This window comes from Diplotaxodon limnothrissa, linkage group LG12 (genome assembly GCF_057381915.1).
Source record: "Diplotaxodon limnothrissa isolate DT_005_m linkage group LG12, D_limnothrissa_male_GT1.1, whole genome shotgun sequence".
In the NCBI taxonomy this organism is placed as follows: Eukaryota; Metazoa; Chordata; class Actinopteri; order Cichliformes; family Cichlidae; genus Diplotaxodon; species Diplotaxodon limnothrissa.
Genome location: NC_140607.1, coordinates 1,756,712 through 1,776,752, shown reverse-complemented (window position 1 = coordinate 1,776,752; position 20,041 = coordinate 1,756,712). Strand labels below are relative to the sequence as shown.

At 42.1% G+C, this 20,041-nt stretch overlaps 1 protein-coding gene across 2 annotated transcripts; it reads left to right on the top strand.

Moving 5' to 3' along the window:
• Positions 1 to 98: 98 nt before the first annotated feature.
• Positions 99 to 10,964, top strand: fxn (frataxin). Of its 2 annotated transcripts, XM_085367758.1 has the most exons (6): positions 99 to 262; positions 344 to 424; positions 1,773 to 1,864; positions 2,987 to 3,107; positions 4,828 to 4,925; positions 10,583 to 10,964. In XM_085367758.1, the coding sequence occupies exons 1-6, from the start codon at positions 170 to 172 to the stop codon at positions 10,719 to 10,721; spliced, it is 624 nt and encodes a 207-aa protein (XP_085223884.1). In that variant the 5' UTR covers positions 99 to 169; the 3' UTR covers positions 10,722 to 10,964. The 2 variants fall into 2 exon arrangements, with proteins under 2 accessions (XP_085223884.1, XP_085223885.1); XM_085367759.1 differs by lacking the exon at positions 344 to 424.
• The last annotated feature ends 9,077 nt before the right edge of the window (positions 10,965 to 20,041 follow it).

Genomic DNA, 20,041 nt, shown 5'->3' with positions numbered 1-20,041 from the left:
CCATATTTAGTTTAAGACGAACTCATTCTCCACACCGGCAGGGGGCGGTAATACACCATTTTGCTGTTTGCCAACCGCCAACAAATGACGAAAAAGAAAGAAAGCCGCAGACGAGGAAGGAACAACGTTGGCTGTCAACACACCGGGACTGTTTATCGGGACCGTCACCATGCGTCTGCTCTGTAAGACACCGCGGATTTACTCACACGTGTGTCAGCTCAACCTGCTGACGCAGCAGAGGAAGAAGCATCTGTGGAACCAGGTACGAGCTGCGTCCATGGCTGAACATGATGCTAATGGTAGATACGAGCCACACTCACAGTGACCTTTATGTCCACTGTAGTTCTGGAGATTATCTCACCTCCCGGGGCTTCGTCCGTTCATTAACCGCACGCTGCATCCCCCCTGCCGGCCGTCGCACAGCGTAAGTTCAGCTTTTACTCGCTGGTGATTAGTTTAAACTGAACATACTTAATGACGGGTTGTAGTTGTCACCGAGCTTCTCGACCATCTCCAGTTTATTTACAAATGTTCGGTCTGGTTTTTACAGAGACGGCACACACACACTCACACACACTCACACACACACACACACACACTCTCACACACTATGTGACAAATCAATATGAACTGTATCAAATTTAGGCCTCTTTAAACTCTCCGTCCTGACTGAGGAGTTGTTCAAATATTATTACTTCTATAGTTGAATATTATTACAGATATTGACTGTTTGATGGTGTAGCGGCTATCGGAGCCTTTTCCTGGACCTGTTGAGCACGAAATAAATACTGTTGCTGACCCTGCAGCAGAGCTTTAATGTCTGCTCTGGCTCAGCACCAGTGTCGGCTGCACAGGCCTGATGTTTGGTTTCATAATGACGTCGTACATTATCCTCTTTCATAACTGCCACAGTCTCAGTGCAGATCAAACAGACACGCGTCCCCTTGAGTTCTTTGAAGAAACATTCACTCTCCCACCGTGTCTGAAATTTTCTGCACTCACTCTTCTACTTTTCGCTTCTTTGGTTCTGACCTGTTTAGTAACTTGGGGTACATTTCTTCTGTGATTGTCGTTTTTGGTGGAGCAACTGACTTGATCAACAGCAGCTCCCCCTGGTGTTAAAACTAAGAAGTGCAATACACTCAGGCAAAAGTTGAAGTGCGGCCTTATTCTATTCTATTTATGAAATTACTTGCGGGCCAATTAAAAATGGACCGCGGGCCGGAGTTTGGACATCCCTGCTATAAACCATATTAATGGAAAATTCAGCTTAAATGAGTAATGTTGTAACACAATAAACATCCTCTTTATTGCATGAGTGTGTTGCATCTGTTTGCAACAAGCCTGTGAAATACTGGGAGAATATATTCTGGAAAGATGACACCAAAGTTGAACTCTGCCACAGGCTCAGCCAATCACCTGACCCGAATCCAACTGGAAAACCTATGGAAAGACCTGATGCTCAGAGTTCATAGAAGGGCCCACAGAACCTTTGAAGAAGTAAACAAAGTTTACGGTTAGAATTAGCTTATGTCTCAGTCCAAAATCAGGGAGTGCCTTGCACCTCCAAATTCAACACTTTATTAAGGATAAAGTACGTGTCACAAATGTTTCACATCGAGTGATTTCATCATCTGTCTTCAAATGGGAAAACAAACTGTAACTTTCAAAGTTGGCCATAAATACTCTATAAGGTGCATAAATGTCAGAAACCAGCTGAGCATGAAGGAGAAGAGTAATTAAACAAGTTTGTTGGTGTTTTTCTATTTCAGTGGTTCGGGAGCAGAATTAATGGCTGCAGGTGGAGCAAAACCATCTACCTGAATTCACAGAGCCAGAAAAAAGTCACCCTCGTGCATGTAAGGTAGGGCTGCCACAAACGATTATTCTGATAGTCGACTAGTCACCGATTATTTTTGCGATTAGTCGACTAATCAGATCATCATCCACTGGACGTAAAACGTACAGCTTATTGCACCAGCAGCATCTGCTCATATAACTATCATTAGCTTACAGCTTTAAGTGTTTAAGGTCTGTGCTAACTAAAAATAAAGACAAGATGATAGTTTATTAAATTTTAATGAAATTTGCAGATTGTTTCGGTGAAGTTTAATGAACTCCTTGCTATCTAAAATATAACAGGACACCGGAGTATATTCTGGAGCATCTCACACTTCTGATAATCAGCTGTCTGCTTGACGTTTATTCAGCTGTGTAAAAACTATAACTTTAATCTCAGACAAACTGATTTACTCAGGAACAAATAAAATACAAAAAAAAAAGCCAAACAATAACATTTTAAGTTCTCTAAGTGACTCATATATATTTAACCTGAGTAGTGACAGAAGGCGGTGGGTTTGAAAACGATTTGCGGGGAGTCCGGTGTTCTCACGGCGCTAGTGAGCCTAGCCCCCGGCTCGCTAACAAGCCAGTGGGTAACAGACGTCTCCGAAAACGTCGGAGCGCTTTTGAAAATATGTGGTGTCCTGATAAACTGAGCAGATATTTGAGGTTTACACAGCTACATTCTCGTCTGAAAATATGTTAAACGTTTATTTTGTGACCCAGAAAGAATAATAAGAGTAACATTAAAACTAACTAGCTGCCGCCATTGTTGGAAACTGCGCTGGGCCGCGCTATGAATTCTGGGACACAGCTGCTCCTTCTTCTTCTTCTTCGGGGTTTAGCGGTAGCTGACATCCTTGTACATGCAATGCTGCCATCTTCTGTTTCAGTCCGTTATTACACTCTTAAATCCTGCCACTTATTCCTGCGTCTTTTGGGATCTTACAAAGCTTCAAACGACGCGTCGACTATTAAATCAGTCGTCGACGATTTTGATAGTCGACGTAATCGTGACTAGTCGACAAATCGTGGCAGCCCTAATGTAAGGTAACCAATATTTTGGTTTTTGTTTTTCTCCTTAAGCATTGCTTAAGCTTTGACTACTTGAACTCATTTATAACTTTGTGTCATTCTCCAAAAGTGAACTGTCTGCGGCAGCATATGAGAAGCTGGCCGATGAGACATTGGACGCTCTGGCTGATTACTTTGAAGACCTCGCAGATGAAGCTCTTACTGGGGCCGACTATGATGTTCTCTTCTCTGTAAGTCTATGGATGTTGTAAAGGTTGCTAACTGTGAAGTGAACTTTAATGGTGGCTGTAATAAATGATGGCAGAATGATCTAAATGCTTATTTACAGAAACTAAATGATGAACATACAATTACACTGAGGCTGCCACAAACACTATTGTATTGTACCATATTTATTTGACAAGGTTTTAGCTGTTAAAATGAAGTAGATTTGATTTAGTTATTAAATATAAATCAAACCAAAAGCAACACCAGTTTATTCAGTATAGTGTTAATATCTGAATGAGGCCCCGGGGCCACTTTGTAGTGGAAAGGTTGGGCCCCGAGGTAAAAAAGGTTAAGAACCCCCATCTTGTCATCTGGGCTTTCAGTGATCAGTGTTGAGGTGATTGATGTGTCCATCTAATCATAATGTTTGATATCCCCATCCCTCACTCATCTCCTAAACAAACCCACACCGCCTCTTTTCTGCAGCCTATGACGTCTGAAATCTCCTTTAACCACCTTTGAATGAAACCTCTCCTTGTCGCTGTAACCGTGATGAGCTGCTTGCATGCTTTAGTTCAGCTTGTACCAACAATGCACAGACTGCATCAATTAGAAACTCAGCCTTGGGTAAATAAAGTCCCTCGTGCTGTCAAGCAGAATGAAAATGGAAGAAAGCTCAGCGTTGTGTTTAGAGATTGTCTGAATAACTATCAGGCAGAACGAGTAAATGAATTTTATTACAAAGAAGTCTGGGAATCCTAAAGTCCTGTCCAACACAATCAGCTCTGTCCTGCATCCCACCACGTCTGAGACCGCCGCACACACCTGTGAGGATTTTAAAGGTTCTTCACTGGAAAAATGAATCCTATCAGAGAACGTCTTCTGCTCCCGTCCCCAGAGCCTTCTGAACCACCTACGTGTTCCTCCTTTCTCACCTACTTCAAACCAGTCTCATTATCCCATCTTACTGATATAGTAATGCACATGACACTTGCCCTGTGAAAGTGTTACCTACACCATTTCTCAGAGAAGACAGTCGTCATCACGTTTCTAACATCCTTTGTTAGCAGCAGCGTCTGAAATGGAACTGTTCCTCTTCTAAACAAGCTGCTGGTTTGGACCCGTCAGTTCTGTCATTTTCAGATACTGTTCTGGATACATTCAGTCTGGCTTCAGAGCAACACAGTCTGCTCTACTGAAGGTGCTCAATGCTTTCGGCTGCTTTAATTCTTCTAGACCCGAGTGCAGCGTTTGACACAGTTGATCACACAATCCTATTAAACCATTTGAAGACGTGCGTCGGCATTCGAGGCCCTGCTGTAAGATGGTTTGCCTCTTGAGAGCAGAACATACTCTGAGATGCTGGGTAACACGTGTTACCCTGCTACACTCGCTTGTGGAGTTCCTGTTTTATTCTCCCTTTACATGCTCCCATCAGGCTTCATTTCTCAGAAAACACAGAATTTCTTATTACTGTAATGCAGACGATACATCGTTGTATCTCTGTCTAAACCCAGGCGTTGATAGCACATCGGGTAAATTGCTACAGTCATTTTAAGCTTTTCAGTCATAGTCACCAAAATCAAACAGAAAGGGAGTGAAACAATTTACGTTTATTGCGATAAACTTTACATACATGTTAAATAAAATTAAGATTAGTTATATTCCATGTAGATGTTTGGTCAAAATTGCTTTGTTAACGGATGAAAGCAGAACCGTTTTCTTCTGTTTCTTGTTTGACAGAGTGGTGTTCTGACAGTGAAGCTGGGTGGAGACCACGGCACCTATGTGATCAACAAACAGGCGCCAAACAAACAAATCTGGCTTTCTTCTCCTACCAGGTGAGACTCGAGCTTTGTAGCACTTCATGGTAATATGAGTAACTGGAACCCAACAATGTCTCTGTTCAGTTTACACAGTTCTGTCAACATTTTCCACTCAGCTGTTTTGTTTTTTATAATTCTAAATGATTCTTAAGATGCCAATAAGTGACTTATGTGTTACCAACATAACCAATCTGGTCAGCTTTAAGTAATAAATCGCTTGATTGATTAACGCAGACATGCAAATATTTCATTATTGTGGTGATTAAATCCTGTATTTTGACGCTCTGGTTGCTAATTGTTAGTACGTGCACTCACAGTTCACCACATTCATGTGTCATTTATTTCCTTTGCAATGTCTGGTTTTCCTGACATTTCCATTCACACAAACACAACAGGTGACTACATTAAGCACAGTAGAAACCGTTTGGCCCTTCTCAGCAGCAGCAGCTGAACAGAATTACCTTTGACCTTAAATAACCCCGCCCCTGCCTCTTGCACAATCACGCCACCTATAAGCAAAAGTCCTGTCCATTTTCTCCGTCACCACCTGTTAGTTGTAGCTCTCTTGCACATCAGCCAATAGTGCCGACCTCTCTTCTTCTACACAGCAAAATCCCCACTGTGAAATTGACACTGAGTGTTAAAGTTAACACTAGAAACGTGTCTGTATGTGTCCACACTTGAGTTTAAATGAGCACTTTTCAACGTGTTATATTTTTAACACTGACCTAGTGTTTATGACACTAACACTGAGCAGTGTCAACAATATTCTACACTGTGTGTAGGGCTGTTCGATATAACGATATATATCGGATGACGATATAAAAACGTCTGTCGTTTGTTTCTTGGTGTCGCAAAATAAACTTTTTATCATCATTTTGATGGTCACTGTAGAGTTTCTTAAAGTTGTCCCTTTCTCTTATATTTAAAAAACCACACTACAGACGGACGAAGGACTACGCGTTGTCGTTAGCAACAACGACGCTGTCCGCTTGTTTATTTTCCACATGGACCTTTCACAATAAAGCTGAAGAGCCTGTTGAGATTTTCAAAATAAACTGAATCACGTGAAATAGTATGCAGAGTGTTTACGGTTTCAACTTACATAGCACTCGACTGCAGCTACACGACGCCCAGCTGGAAACACTTCACGCAAGTTCAGCTGCCCGAGATTCACAGAATTGACAGAAAATGTAAATTTTTGTGATAAATATCGTTGTCGGGACGATAGATGTCTTATATCGGGATATGAGAGTTCGGTCATATCGCACAGCCCTAGTTTTAAGTGTTAAAAGATTAGCACTGATTAGTGTTGGTAGTACTTTACACTAAACCTGGTGTTTAATTTAACACTGAACAGCACTGATTTTCTAACACCAGTGTCATCACTGCCAGATAACAATGAACTCGCATTCATCTCTGACATCTCTACCACTGCAATTAAACGTATTTACAACCACTGTACCCACCACAGCCATCAATGACAAACACCCATTAAAAATGTAAGAGATTAATTTACAAAAATGTATTCAAACAGTAAATCATCCAGTTTGTTTCCAATCCATCCTCAATACTAAATGCATTTAAGTGATCATTGTAATACATTGTTGAGACCTTAAAAGTCAGAAGATAAGCATTATTAGTGTAACTGTTAGAGATGCAATCTTCTTTTCAACATCAGAACAAAATACCTCCCGACTTGATATAAGATAAGATAAGATAAGATAACCTTTATTAGTCCCACACGTGGGAAATTTGTTTTGTCACAGCAGGAAGTGGACAGTGCAAAAGTTATGAGGCAAAAATTAGAATACAATAAGAATAAATACAGTACACAACTGTACAGAATAGAATAAAATAAAATACTATATACAGTAGAATAAAATAAAATAAATATACAATAAGATAAAAATAGAATACAAATACAAATACTATATACAGTAGAATAAGATAACCTTTATTAGTCCCACACGTGGGATATTCTATTGTTCTGTCTCTGCATACATCAAAACCGAGAACATGGATTCAGCTATTTTCCATTTTTGCTCACATTGTATTAAGACATTAAAATGGTTTTTCAAGTTGATCCAGACGGACAACATGGTGGTGACATAGTATCTGTAGACAAGCAGAAGAAGACGGCCGTAGTGATCGATGTAGCGATACCGAATGACAGCAACATCAGGAAGAAGGAACAGAAGCTGGAGAAGTACCAAGGGCTCAGAGAAGAGCTGGAGAAGATGTGGAGGCTGAAGGTAACGGTGGTCCCAGTGGTAATCGGAACAGTTGGTGCCATGATCCCCATACTGGGCCAGTGGCTCCAGCAGATCCCAGGAACAACATCTAAGATCTCCTTCCAGAAGAGCGCAGTCCTGGGAACAGCTAAGATACTGCGCAGCACCTTTGTTGTGGAAGTTTTCCATTAAATAAAGCCTGCAGACGAGCGGTGAGCTGCAGCTAACATTCTTTAATCAAACACACAAAGAACAGACAACCAGGCTTGGTGGAGAGCCTGCATGACCGCAGGGTCAGCAGAGTCTCCCTGAGCCCAGCATGGCTCTCAGTTAAAAACCTTCTCCAGGAACAAAAGGCAGTGCACAGCTGCTTCACACCATAAGGTTCACACTCCCTTGCTGCCTCCCAGAGTCCTCGAAGAGACAAAAGACTCTTCCTGTGGAGTTGTCTGCTTCCCCCAACTTCCTTACTACACCCCCACCATTTGTCTTACTGTATGAGTGTGAGACATGTGAATCCAGTGGCACCAAGGCATCATACAACAAAATAATGTGATTAATACAGAAGTAAAAGAAATTCCTATACAATCCCACCCTTTGATTCTTAAATCAAGAATCACATTAAAACCAGAATTTCTCTCCTGACATTCTGTTCATCACATCAACATTATTGTTCACTTAAAGGAGTTTCACACTGTGTATCCTCACTTCACTGTTCTCCCACCACCCTTTGTTCATCTTTAATCATCCCCACAATCTAAGCTCTCACATGCACAATGAAGTTGTGCATTGTCTCTTAAAACTTCCAGGGCCTCTCCCCTGGAGTAGCTTCACTCCAGGCCTGTAACCCTGTCATAAGAAAAAAAGACATTAGCCAGCAGTGTGTCCTGCTGTAAATCACACGATCAACCCTCTGCTGTGGAAAAAGTGATGTGGATGTTAGCGCAGCGCATCTGTATGCACACTTTCTCACAGTGACCTCTGCACTGTAAACAATACAAGGTCATGAATAAGACACTGCTGGTAAATTCACAGACACAGAAAGTGGCATTTAAGAGGTTAAGTCAGCACGGCCCAAAAGCCCATGCAACCTGCTGCTGTCACCTTTCTGCTCCTGTAAAAAGAAACATACAAACATCCACCCTTTGGTCAGGTCAAGGTGGAGGTGCAATCTTGCATACTGGTGTCAACTCAGTCAAGCTTTTGTCAGTCCAGTCAGTCCCCATTTGTTATTTGCTGACAGTAGAACCTCTCGTGACGCAATAAGTTTCTACTGCCAGCAATGACGCCATTTCAAAAAAGAAAGAAGATTTAGACTGGATCACCTCGCTGAGTCCTTTTTGGCAGGGACTTGTTTTCTGATTGTCCCAAATAAGTGGCTTCCTCCTGAGCCCATTTTCATTTTGGAGAAGCTCACTTGCGATTGATCAACATGTCGTGTAGTGCTTTCGATCCCGATCTTGCAGGCCTACTTGAAAAAGAGAAAATTGCCAAACAAAAAATCTCAGTGCACTGTTAAAATCAAAAACAATATGAAGGCCTAGTTTTAGAAGTTGTCTAAGCGTACTCTCTTAGAATGATAGATCAAAACTGGCAGGTTCAAAGTGGTACCAAAAGAAAATGCATCAATAAATCCCCAAAACTTTCATCCACCAGTCACACCTCACACAACAGCAATATCCTATTAGATGATGAGTTTTTTCCATGTACCCAGATGTGCATCATGATAAGACCTCCCCCACACATCAGGAACAAGAACCTCAATAATCTATTAGTCTCCACTCATCTGACCCCCTGCAGCACTCTGTTCACCCCTGCAATGGTTTAATCGTTTTTGCCCAATATAATACTAGTTCACTAGTCTGTGCATCACTTCTTAACCTGCTAAGTGAACCGGACAAGATGATGGTAACAGAAACGCTTAAAATACTGTTTGATCTTCATGAGCTTCATTGCATGTGTGTTTGTGTTAGTAGGATTAATGCATTTTCTGTTTGTGTAATTTTTGTGTACCTCTCCTCTTTGCGGTGCTCCAGACACTTTTCAATTCTCCACGTAAGGCAGTCGTTCTTTCTTCCCAGTTTCATAAACCCAAATTTCATTCCCACACTAAAACAGCTTCCTCCATGTCCTCCCTGCTCCTTCCACTGTGGTCTCATCTCCTTGCAGCAGTCCAGTGAGAGTCCGTTGTCTTTCAGCTTTGTCCTGTTTTCCACTGTCTCATTTTGCCATTTTGCTCCAAAAGTGGTAAATGTCCAACTCAGGCAGTCTTTCAAAGGTCCATTCACACACAGTGAAGGTGCAGCTCGTTGGAAATGCACATCCATCCATCCAGTCGTGATGATGCCATTTTTCTCCTTGCTGCCGCTGTCTGGCACAGCTGCTGCTGCTGGACCTTTTCTTCACTGCTGTGAGCTCTTGAGGTCCATCTCGTTGTTCTGGAACTGCATTTCTGGTCTTCAGGGAGAGATTTTGGAGCTTGTGTTCTCAGGGTGACAAACACATGGAAGTTAAGCTGTAAAATAATTCAGCCAAAACTTGGCTGGAGTGTTTCTAATGATGTTAACCTATAATGTTCTTCCGACTGCTGCACGTGGAAAATTGATCCGGGTCTGCTCTTCACCTGCAAGTGACGCACTGAGACACAAAACCCTAATTTTATTGCTTATTTTCATCAACAATTCTACTAATTGTGTGTGTGTGTGTGTGTGTTGGCCTGCAGTACCAGCTTCTCCCGCTAGTTGGAAACAACTTTCACACACATTTCTACACTCCTCTTTTTTTGTTTGTTTGTTTTCCTTGTTTTTTGTTCCCCATTTTCAACATTTGACCCTGTTTTTCACTCTTTTTACACGCACACATCAACCTATTAACTCGTTCAACATTTCTTTTCCTTTCTCCACAACTCACACAGCCATTCTCTGCCATCTTACACACCACACATTTACTCAGTTCTTACCATACAGTCACGTATTGAGTTTTGTCTCTGGCCGCCTGGTGAAGGCCTGCCGCTCTACTGGATCCAGTTTCCCATTACTACACGAGGCGTCCCCCGTGAGGTTCCTTGCCTTCTACGGACCAAGGAACGAACACCGCCACTCTGCGCACTGTAGTACGCAGAAATGGACTCCGACAGTGTACCCGAACAGCTGTCCTGTGACGTACTTGGACCGAACACAGGTCTGGGCCGGCGTCTCCCCAACAGCGCGCACGAGCCAATGTTCTTGTGATGGACCGTACCCAACACAAGCCTGGGGCCTCAAACCGCCAGGATTTTCCCTCCGGAGACTCGAACTCCAGAGTCAGCCAGCGTTCCCCCCTCAGCCAGACAAAATTTATATATATTTCTCTGTTGACAAACTGGTATAATAAGAATCTGTTATAAGTCAGTATAGAGTAATGTTACTTCCCTCTTCCTTTCTTCTCTTGTGCTTACAGCGGACCCAAGCGCTACGGCTGGACAGGTGAACGCTGGGTATATACTCATGATGGCATCAGCCTTCACCAGCTGCTTTCTAAGGAGTTTTCCATTATCTTTAATAAGAACATTGACCTGTGTGGCTTGCCCTATTCCTAAAACCCTGTTAAATGCTTGGAGTATTCACAGACTCAGTGACTCACATCTGAATTTCTGTGCAGCATACACACCATCTGTCAAAGTAAATAATGAAGTTCTGTATGAAATGCTGTTTCTGTTGCATTCTTCATTCTTCAGCTGAATGACGTCTTGAAGTCTTGTAAGAGTTCAGTAGTTGTGGTCAGTGTGGCCACTGGAATCCAATTCTGTGAGTTTTTCAATGAAAGTAATTAAATGCTTTACCTGTCACTTCTGTCTGTGAACATGTCTTTGTAGAGTCTCAGTCATCCAGGTCATCTGAAAAGCATCTGGAGTTTCTAAACGCATCGTTTTCTCTCCGTTTTGGCCTCCCGTCCACACTGAGACGGTGTTTTCCCCGAAAACGCAGCGTTTGGAAAACGCTCTCGAAAACAAATACATTTGAAGACGGTGCTTTCGTGTTGCAGTGTGGACAGTGAAAACGGAGACTTTCGGAGACGCATGTTAGTCATGTGATGCAGTCATGTGACCAATTAAACAAAGATAGCGGAGGGCATTATACAGCAGTTGTTTTGTCTGACAGCCCTATTAAAGATTAATATCAGTCTGCTCCAGAGAGCTTTTCTTCTAATTCTTTAATTCTCACTCGCTTTTGCAACTTTGTACTTTTGTGTTACTCGCAGCAACAACTCCACCTCATTGTGAGTCCATTTAAAAAACTCAGGAAAGTAAATAAGCGGCAGACAGAAATGAGGCCGGTCGAATCTTCTTGTGTTTCATGCATGCGTAAGACTGGAACATAAGTGTTTTCTGGCCGTTTCAATGTGGACAGACAACTCTGTGAAAACAACTGAAAACACTAGTGTGGACGCGGAGCGCTTTCAGACGAAAATGCCGTTTTCGTATCTATCCGGGCCAGTGTGGACGTAGCCTAAGTTCATGAATGTTTCACTTGTTGTTTCAGAGGTTTCTGCAGAACTGCAGCATGAATGATGTTTGATGACATTTTGTGTAATATTTTAACGTTTGATTATGATCTATATCAGGGGTCGGCAACCTTTCTGATGACGAGTGCATCTAAAATTTCCTCAGAAGTCAGTGTGCCATATGATTGCATTAGCAATAAATGTAATAACGCTCTACATGAACAGTTACACACTATATAGAACAACCCTATAGGATTATGTGTTTGCAGATGTTGGCAGCTGTCAGCGAATAGTTATCAGCTATTTTGAAACAAAAAAAGACTTTTTATCCATAACAGCAAATGAAATGTACAACAGAAAATACAAATGCTATTTATGGCCTCCTCACAACAATGATAAGAAAAATAAACTGGGCCAATATGGCATGTTTGTTAATACAGAGACACACATGTTAATGTGATCTCTGGTCTCCCACTCAGAGACACAGGTCTCCCAGTGTCCAGCATTCAGACGGATACCTGAGGACTCATGTGAGTGTATAAACACCTTTCATTGCTTATACCGTTACAAAAAATAAATAAATAATAATTCATCAGCCCATAAAAACTAAAAATCACCATCGGCCCACCGAGCAAATGCCCCGTACGCCCGATGGCCAGTCCAGCTATGGTTGTGCCATCAGTTCACCCTTCGCGTGCCAGCTGTGGCATGCGTGCCTAGGGTTGACGACCCCTGGCATAGACAAATGAATTAAAAGGCACCGGGTTGCCAGGTTTTCCTTCATCCCCTATTTGCATGCAGCATCTAGCGTCCCTACTACCGAACTGCCAGTTTCTCCGCTTCTATCACTGCAAGCAGCAGCAAACCCTTCTAGCACAGTGGTGTCAGGCTCTTGCTATATCTGCCATGTGCAAACCGCAGTGACAAGCGTCTTACCCCTGAGTTGCCAGTTCCTGTCCATCCAGCATGCCTTGGCCACCGACACACTTATCTCTGTGTTCAAAATGCAAATCCTCTTGGATTTATAAACCAATATGGCAAAAATCACAAAACCCGTTTGTGGGTCCAGAGTGTTCGGGTGGTGGTGGGGGCTCCTCTGGCATTGCATGCTGTAGTTTTTAACTGTGGACCCTCAAGATGTCTTAAGATGATGTCTTCAGCTCATTGAAAGAACTACAGAAAAAAACAACCAGAATATTCTGAATATTTCTCTTTTATACTCTTTTGCACATCTGCCTCCCTCTCTCTCACCTCCTATCTGGACATCCAATCATCATCATTTATACAGAATCACCTGATATCTAGCCACACTCTCACCTTACCCACTTTTAACTAAGGCACAAATTACTTCATGAAAAACCACTTCATTACATTTGTCTTATTTTCCACGTGACATAGAAAATTCCATTACATATGAACATCCAGTCACATACATACGGGCATGGAATGATTGGAACGCCTGAAATCAGTGATTTGTATGGGTAAGTTAATATGTTTGGCAATATAGACACATCTGTGCGTGTGTGCTGATTGTACAGGTTAGAGACTGCACAGCTTGCCTCACAGGTCTGTGAAGGCAGGCGTACTGTTCCCTGTTCAATTCAATTTATTTATTTACACAGCGCCAAATCACAACAACAGTCGCCTCAAAGAGCTTTATATTGTAAGGTCGACCCTAGAATAATACATGCAGAGAAAAACCCAACACTCAAGTGACCCCCAATAAGCAAGCACTTTGGCGACAATGGGAAGGAAAAACTCCCTTTTTACAGGAAGAAACCTCCAACAGACCCAGGCTAAAGGAGGGGCGGAGCCATCTGCTGTGATTGGCTGGAGTTAGGGGAGGAAGACAGGACAAAGACACGCTGTGGAAGAGAGCCAGAGATTAATAATAACTAACAATTAAAGGCAGAGAGGTGTTTTCATTTATTACCTATAATAAAAACAAACCTTGTATATGTGCTGTTTGTTTGTTTACTGTCTCGTAACCCCTCTCTTAGGATAACAGCAGGAACAGGTGATATATGGGTGTGATGTGTCCCTGCAGCTTTACTGTAGAGCTCCTCTAAGGAGTGAAGAGCACAGCCAATGTGCTGTGTTGATGACCCCGAGCAGTGTAGCAAAAGACAGCGCTCCAAAATGATAAATAAATACATAAATATATTTGGTTCATTTTAAAGACAAACCTAGTGAGCAGCTGAAGGGTCTGCACATGACAGATTTAGCCGAAGCATGGTGGAGCTCGTTGGGAACAGGAGACTGGTCAGCCTTAGCCGAGATATCTAATGGAAACATTGTGATTGGGATGGTGATCAATCAGGTGTATAGAGAGGTTGCAAGAAGTGTTGTTTATTTCACTTATCACAAAACGGCAGAGGCTAGAATCCTTTATTCATATTTATATTTTGAATAGTAGAATATTTGAGCTTCTTTATTGTTTTTGTACAAGCAAGGTATAGTGTACATTCTTTAGGCAATGCAGAGTCCCCTCAAACCAAAAACAGACAGTTGTACATCCTGCTGCTGCTTGTACATTCACACACAGCCACAGTCGTCACATTTGTGGGTTACGTTATACAGACGTCTTTGTACATTGCTGACTGTTTGATATAAAAGCCAAAATGAAACAGAAACTGGTACTGTTTTTTTCTTTCTGTATTCAAGGGTAACAGGGTAAGACATAAGGTAATATCTGCCCACAGATATTACCTGCATTCATTATCTCATGATAATTAATACAGATGCAATTTATACAATGTATTTGCATAAAATCCATCTTAGGGAAAAAGCTTGACATAGATTGACTGTCATCACTATAAAGAAACATAACCTCATATTAATTTAAATTGATTTATTTAATAAAAATCAAAATGCAGAAGCAATGTGTAAAAAGTTAAGTATACTCGAGCTTGTAGAACGACCTAAGCAGCGCTCTAGAGTGTGTCCACAACTCTGAGTCTCCGTGTGGTCATCAGCTGACACACATCGTGCCCCTATCGTGTGTCCCAATCAGAGATAGTCAGGGGCGGGACCTCTGTGATTGGCCGTGGTCCTTTTGTGTGTATTTGAAAGTGCAGGCAGATAGAGAGGTGAGTAGTTTGAATAAAGCGATATCGATTCATTAAATCCTGAATCGACTTTTAAATATAAATTTCGAAACGCCAGAATCTCAGGTTAAAGCTCTCAAAACTATTTCAACAACCACCAAACAGTAAATGAGAGCAGGGCTCTATTTCAGGAAGCCGGTTTAGAAAACTCAGAGTGAAAAACGATACGCAGGGTTGAGTAACCCCGAACTGTCCAACTCGGAATATTCGGTTTCAGAAAGGCTGATAACAATTAGTTCAGTCAACGCGGAGTTGCTTTAACCCCAAGTTAAGCGCGCGCACGAGGATACATAAAGCCCTGATTAGTGGAGCACAGATTAAGCGAGTCACCATGGAGACGGAGGGAAAGAAGGCGCGGTCAATGTATCTTACAGCGCTTGAGGCCGAAATTCTGATGGCAGCATATGCTGATAACATGCAAATTTTGCGGAAAAAAAGTAACACAGCCACAGCTGCAAAAGAAAGGGAGCATGCATGGCAAAACATAGCCGACAGAGTCAATGCGTGAGTGTTAATATAAACATTGATCGAGGGATTTCCACCCATTTAACACGTTATTTTATTATATTTTATTTTGTGATGTGATGTGAGCGCAGGTGCAACCCAACAGGCCCCAAACGTTCCTGGCAGCAAGTAAAAATGAAATATAAAAATATAGTCCAAACAGGTAAGGTGTAATTGTATTATGAGCCATAGTGCTTGGTCTGTTTGTCCGATGTAAATCAATTGCAGTTAGAGGCTACATTAATTTCCCCTCTGTAAGCACTTATTGAAATTATCTGAGCACATTACAAGTACATATTTGCTTACTCTGTATGCTCAAATGTGACCCGTTATGGCCAACAGAAAAAAAGCGGAGGCCCGAAAAGCAGGTGGGGGTCCTCCACCACCACTCACAGAGGCTGAGCAGTTGGCTTCCACATTTGTGATAATGTTGGCAGCATCACATATGATCTTCACAGTGCAGAGAACACAAATTAGCATCCATTACTATAATGAAATAATTTGTTAGTTTGAAATGCTACAGGGAACTATGTACCTGTACATTAATGCTGTGGAAAGACTTCCTGTTCACATAGTCTCCTTCATTTACTGAAGGAGCAATGATTGGAATGTGAGTGCCATCTATACAGCCAATCACGCCTGGGAACCGTGAGAATAAATGTAAAATTTAAGTAGTAGTTCAAGTATCACCACATCATGAATTAAGTTTCGTTCATCCTGATACCTGCAATTTTGTGGCATCCCTCTTTGATAAATCTTGTGGGTCTGTGACCGGGGAACACCACAGACGAGTGCAGGAGACGTTTCAGTGCAACTGTAACATTCCTGACTGCCCGACAGACGGTAGCCTTGGAAACGTGCTCAGCGTCACCAATATTATACAGAAAGCTCCCGTTTGCAAAAAACCGAAGTGCGATACAAATAATATGTACAGAACTGAGAGGATGTCCGCGATGTGTCACATGAGCAATATTAGGCCTGAGGATGTTATTCAAATAAATTATAGATTGTGCTGAGAAACGGTAACGTTCACACAGGAAATCATCAGGAAATGATAAAATGTCCGAACGCGCTCTAATCACTCTCTCCCGGCGGAGAGCTCTGCGGAGAATTTGGGCTTCAACATCTACTGGCTCTTCAAGGAAGGAGCACGCCATGTCTGACACTTCCTACAGTCAGGTTTCTGACAAAGAGGCGGCGAACGTCAGGGTTAGTTGTAGTAAACCTGCTAGGGGGCAGGTTAGCTTCACGGAGTGTGTTGTCATAGTAACTCACTCAGAATTAATCTAAACTCGCTTTGTGAAACCGAAAACCCAGAGTTTTCGTTAACTCAGGGTATACTTACTCAGAGCTTGCACTAAACCGGCTTCCTGAAATAGGGCCCTGGTAACGGACTCCACACAAAGACGTAAACACAGCGTGGACCCCACGCATTAGAATCAGCTTTCTCTTTCTCGACTTTCTCACCTGACGGCCCGAACACGGACAGGCCGTCGGGGCTGAAAGCCGGCAGCTCACCGACTCTGATGCGTCGGGTCTGCTCTGTGTTTACGTCTTTTTGTGCTCGATTCTGATGCTGCAGGTTTTATTTCTCTCCAACCAAAATTCACTGAACCAGCAGCAAAAGAAGCAGCAAACTATGTTTCACATTTGATAAATGTCGTCATTAATTCCCTCTGACCTTTGCTGTTTTGCTTCCAGCACACAGCTCTCTCTCTGTACTTCAGGAACAGTTTCCCGTCTCAAATCTCTGTTTTCTGCATTCATTGGCTTATTACCCACCGTCTACCGTTGTTTACAGCGCTGTCTTTTTCTTTTTTGTTAATTAAATGTCCTCGGACAAGAAAGACTCATTTCTGCTGTTCAATACTGAAGAAATTTATACTTTTTAAAATTATGCAAAATTGCAGAATATTTTTAAGGTTATCTGCTATAAAAAGCCAGGTCAGGAAAATCTCCTTCGATTTCTGTTTTATTCTCAGTTACTTTGACACAAAGGCATCTGCTGTGATGTTCAGACCTCTGATGAAGTCTCACAGTGTCAGTTCTGATAAATGATCAGAATTATAATATTTCTGACTATTTGAGGCAAAACTGAATCGAATCGAATGGATTACAGAAATCAGTGACGATACGCAGCCCCAGTGAGCAGCCTAGGCCCGACAGAAGCGGATGTAGCTGTCAGTAATGAGGAAAGATGAAAAGAACAATTGATAACTTATTTGTTAAGGCCTGATCCGTCTGAAATTCATAGCCAGCTCTGACACGGAGCCATCAGCCCCTGAATGCTGAAAAAGCAGCAGTGTATCCAGAAACACATTATATGCTGCGATAAATGTGTCCCCTCCCCCCGCTGCCTTTCAGCAGCAAACAGGTCGTCAGAGGAGCCGATGTGATGATTAAGTTTAACATTGTCTACAATATTGCCGAAGAGCGTCAACGCTCTTTAAACACAAGCACTTTTTCAGTAACGTTGTGTTGACAAGATTGTTAGTTAATCATTTACAAATCAGTGTTGTCTGTATAGACAGCAATTCCCCCCCCCCCCCCCAAAAAAAAGTGCACATGTAAAACTGCGGTGTTAAGCGATGCGGTTGAAAAATTTGGGTGCGCCTAACGTTGGTGCTGGTGCGCCTTGCAACCGTGGCAAAAAGAGTTAGTCTAGAGCTTTGCCTAAGCAACCAAAGACGTTAGTAATCTTTTGTGTGTCACGTCATCAGTCACTCAGGTGTCTCGTTGTCCTTCACACAGCTGCTTCCATGCTTTGTCGGTTATGAACAGCTCTCTTAAGGTCCACTACAGCATTTCACCCAGCTTGAGGTGGGACTGGGCCATTGCAACACCTTCACATTTGCTTTGTCACATTTTACTCTAGAATACTTTGGTATACCGAGGAGTTTACTCAATGATTGCAAGGTGCCCAGGTCTTGTTGCTGCACAAGAAGCCAACGAGTTAGTTCAGATGCAGTTTTGCAAAGCTAAGCCATGCTGGTATATTCTTTTTAGGCTCTTTTTCTCGGAAACAAATGCAAAGATGCCATACTTGTTCCATGTTTTTTCTTACTGTATTATATTTAACGTGGCTAACTGAGGCACGTGGAGTCTGAGTGTAGCTCTGAGTATTGCAAGAGCTGGAATGAATTTGCTGAGACATCCACTGAGACGAGACGACAGGAAACTGCCATGAATGTTTTCCACTTGTGAAAAGTCTTTGTCACTGTAGAATGATGGATTTGAAACTGTTTGGAAATGCTCTTATGAGCCTCGTGGGCAATAATTGCTTTTTAGGTAACTGCTGATGTCTTTTCTCCATGGCAGTGAAGATACTAGATAACTGAGTGCTCCAGATCCACAAACTGCTAAAACTTTTCTTTTTCTAGCGGTGATCAAATCTACTGATAATCAATAATCACTGATTATGCTCATGCAGGATAAATAGGTGTATTTACCCACTTAATTCCTACAGGAAACAGTAGTTAATTTTTCACACATGCTTCTGCGTTTGGGCTGAATTTATATTAAGTGAATAATGATGTTGGAACATGTCATGGTTTGTTGTTCCTCTGAGGTTATATTTACCTCATTTTAAAATGTGATGACGGATCATTTCGGGTTGCTGTAGCTCAGGAGGTGGTGCAGGTCATCTACTAATTGAAATGTTCATGGTTCAATCGCTGGCTGTCTGCCGAATATCGTTGGGCGAGATACTAGCCCCGAGCTGCTCTCCGGGGAATCCACCGAGTATGAATGTGTGCGATTGTTAGATCGAACACAACCCCCAGAAAGAAGTGCTTGTACAAATGGATGAATGAGGCAAGTTGTATAAAGCGCTGTGAGTGCTGGGATAAAGTAGAAAAGTGCTATATAGGAATGAGTTAATTTACCATTAAATTTTGGTAATAAACAAGAATAATCTGCTCAAAATACTGTGATTCTGAGCTGAGAGTCGAAACACGACTGAGCCCACAAAGTGAAACCTACGTAACTTAATTCTACATAAACGAGGGTTTTTTTCATACATGGGTTTGGTGTAGAAAATGTAACTAGACATCGGCAGTGCCCTGTGGTGAAACTCGGGGTACTAGTAGCAGATACAGGTATGTTCAGAGGTTTACATACAGCCATCATGTGCATGAACGTTACATTTATTTTGGGCCTTTAAAGTTTAAAAAAAATAAGAATGAGGTGAAAAAGTTTGAATTTGTTTTGGATTTTCTCTCATCCATGCTGGGTCAAAAGTATACGTACATGCAGGCTCTCTCACTCTCTATACATAATGTTTAATAACTTATGCTGATTATAGATTATAGATTAATAGTATTCAGATTGATTGATCAATACTCACAAATTTAAAGGAACTCACTAAAGCGCAAAGGACTGTAGATTTACACACCATCTTACAATGCTGTGATGGCAGACATTCCCCAACTCTGTGAATGGTACTCATGGCCACTGATCAATGGTTGTTGATTAGCGGTCATGGCAATTTGCATACTAATGGTCATAAGCTGACCTCCCAGCCCAGTGTTCATTCAGTGCTGCTGGTGTCAGTCACTGTGCAAATGTCCTGTTTCTAAGGTTGGAAACCTGCAGTCAGCTGAGACTGAAGAAGTCACCTGATGATGACGAAACGTTTCTCCCACTGAAAACTCTGCGGCCAGACTTTTTGGGATTTCTTTAGCTGGATGATTGAGCATGAAGACAGACAACATCAAGTAATGTTTCATCTACTTCTGGAATAGCTTTCCTCAGCATGTTTGGGCCTAGCATAGGTCCATGCCAGGAAAGCAACCAATTTAAATGA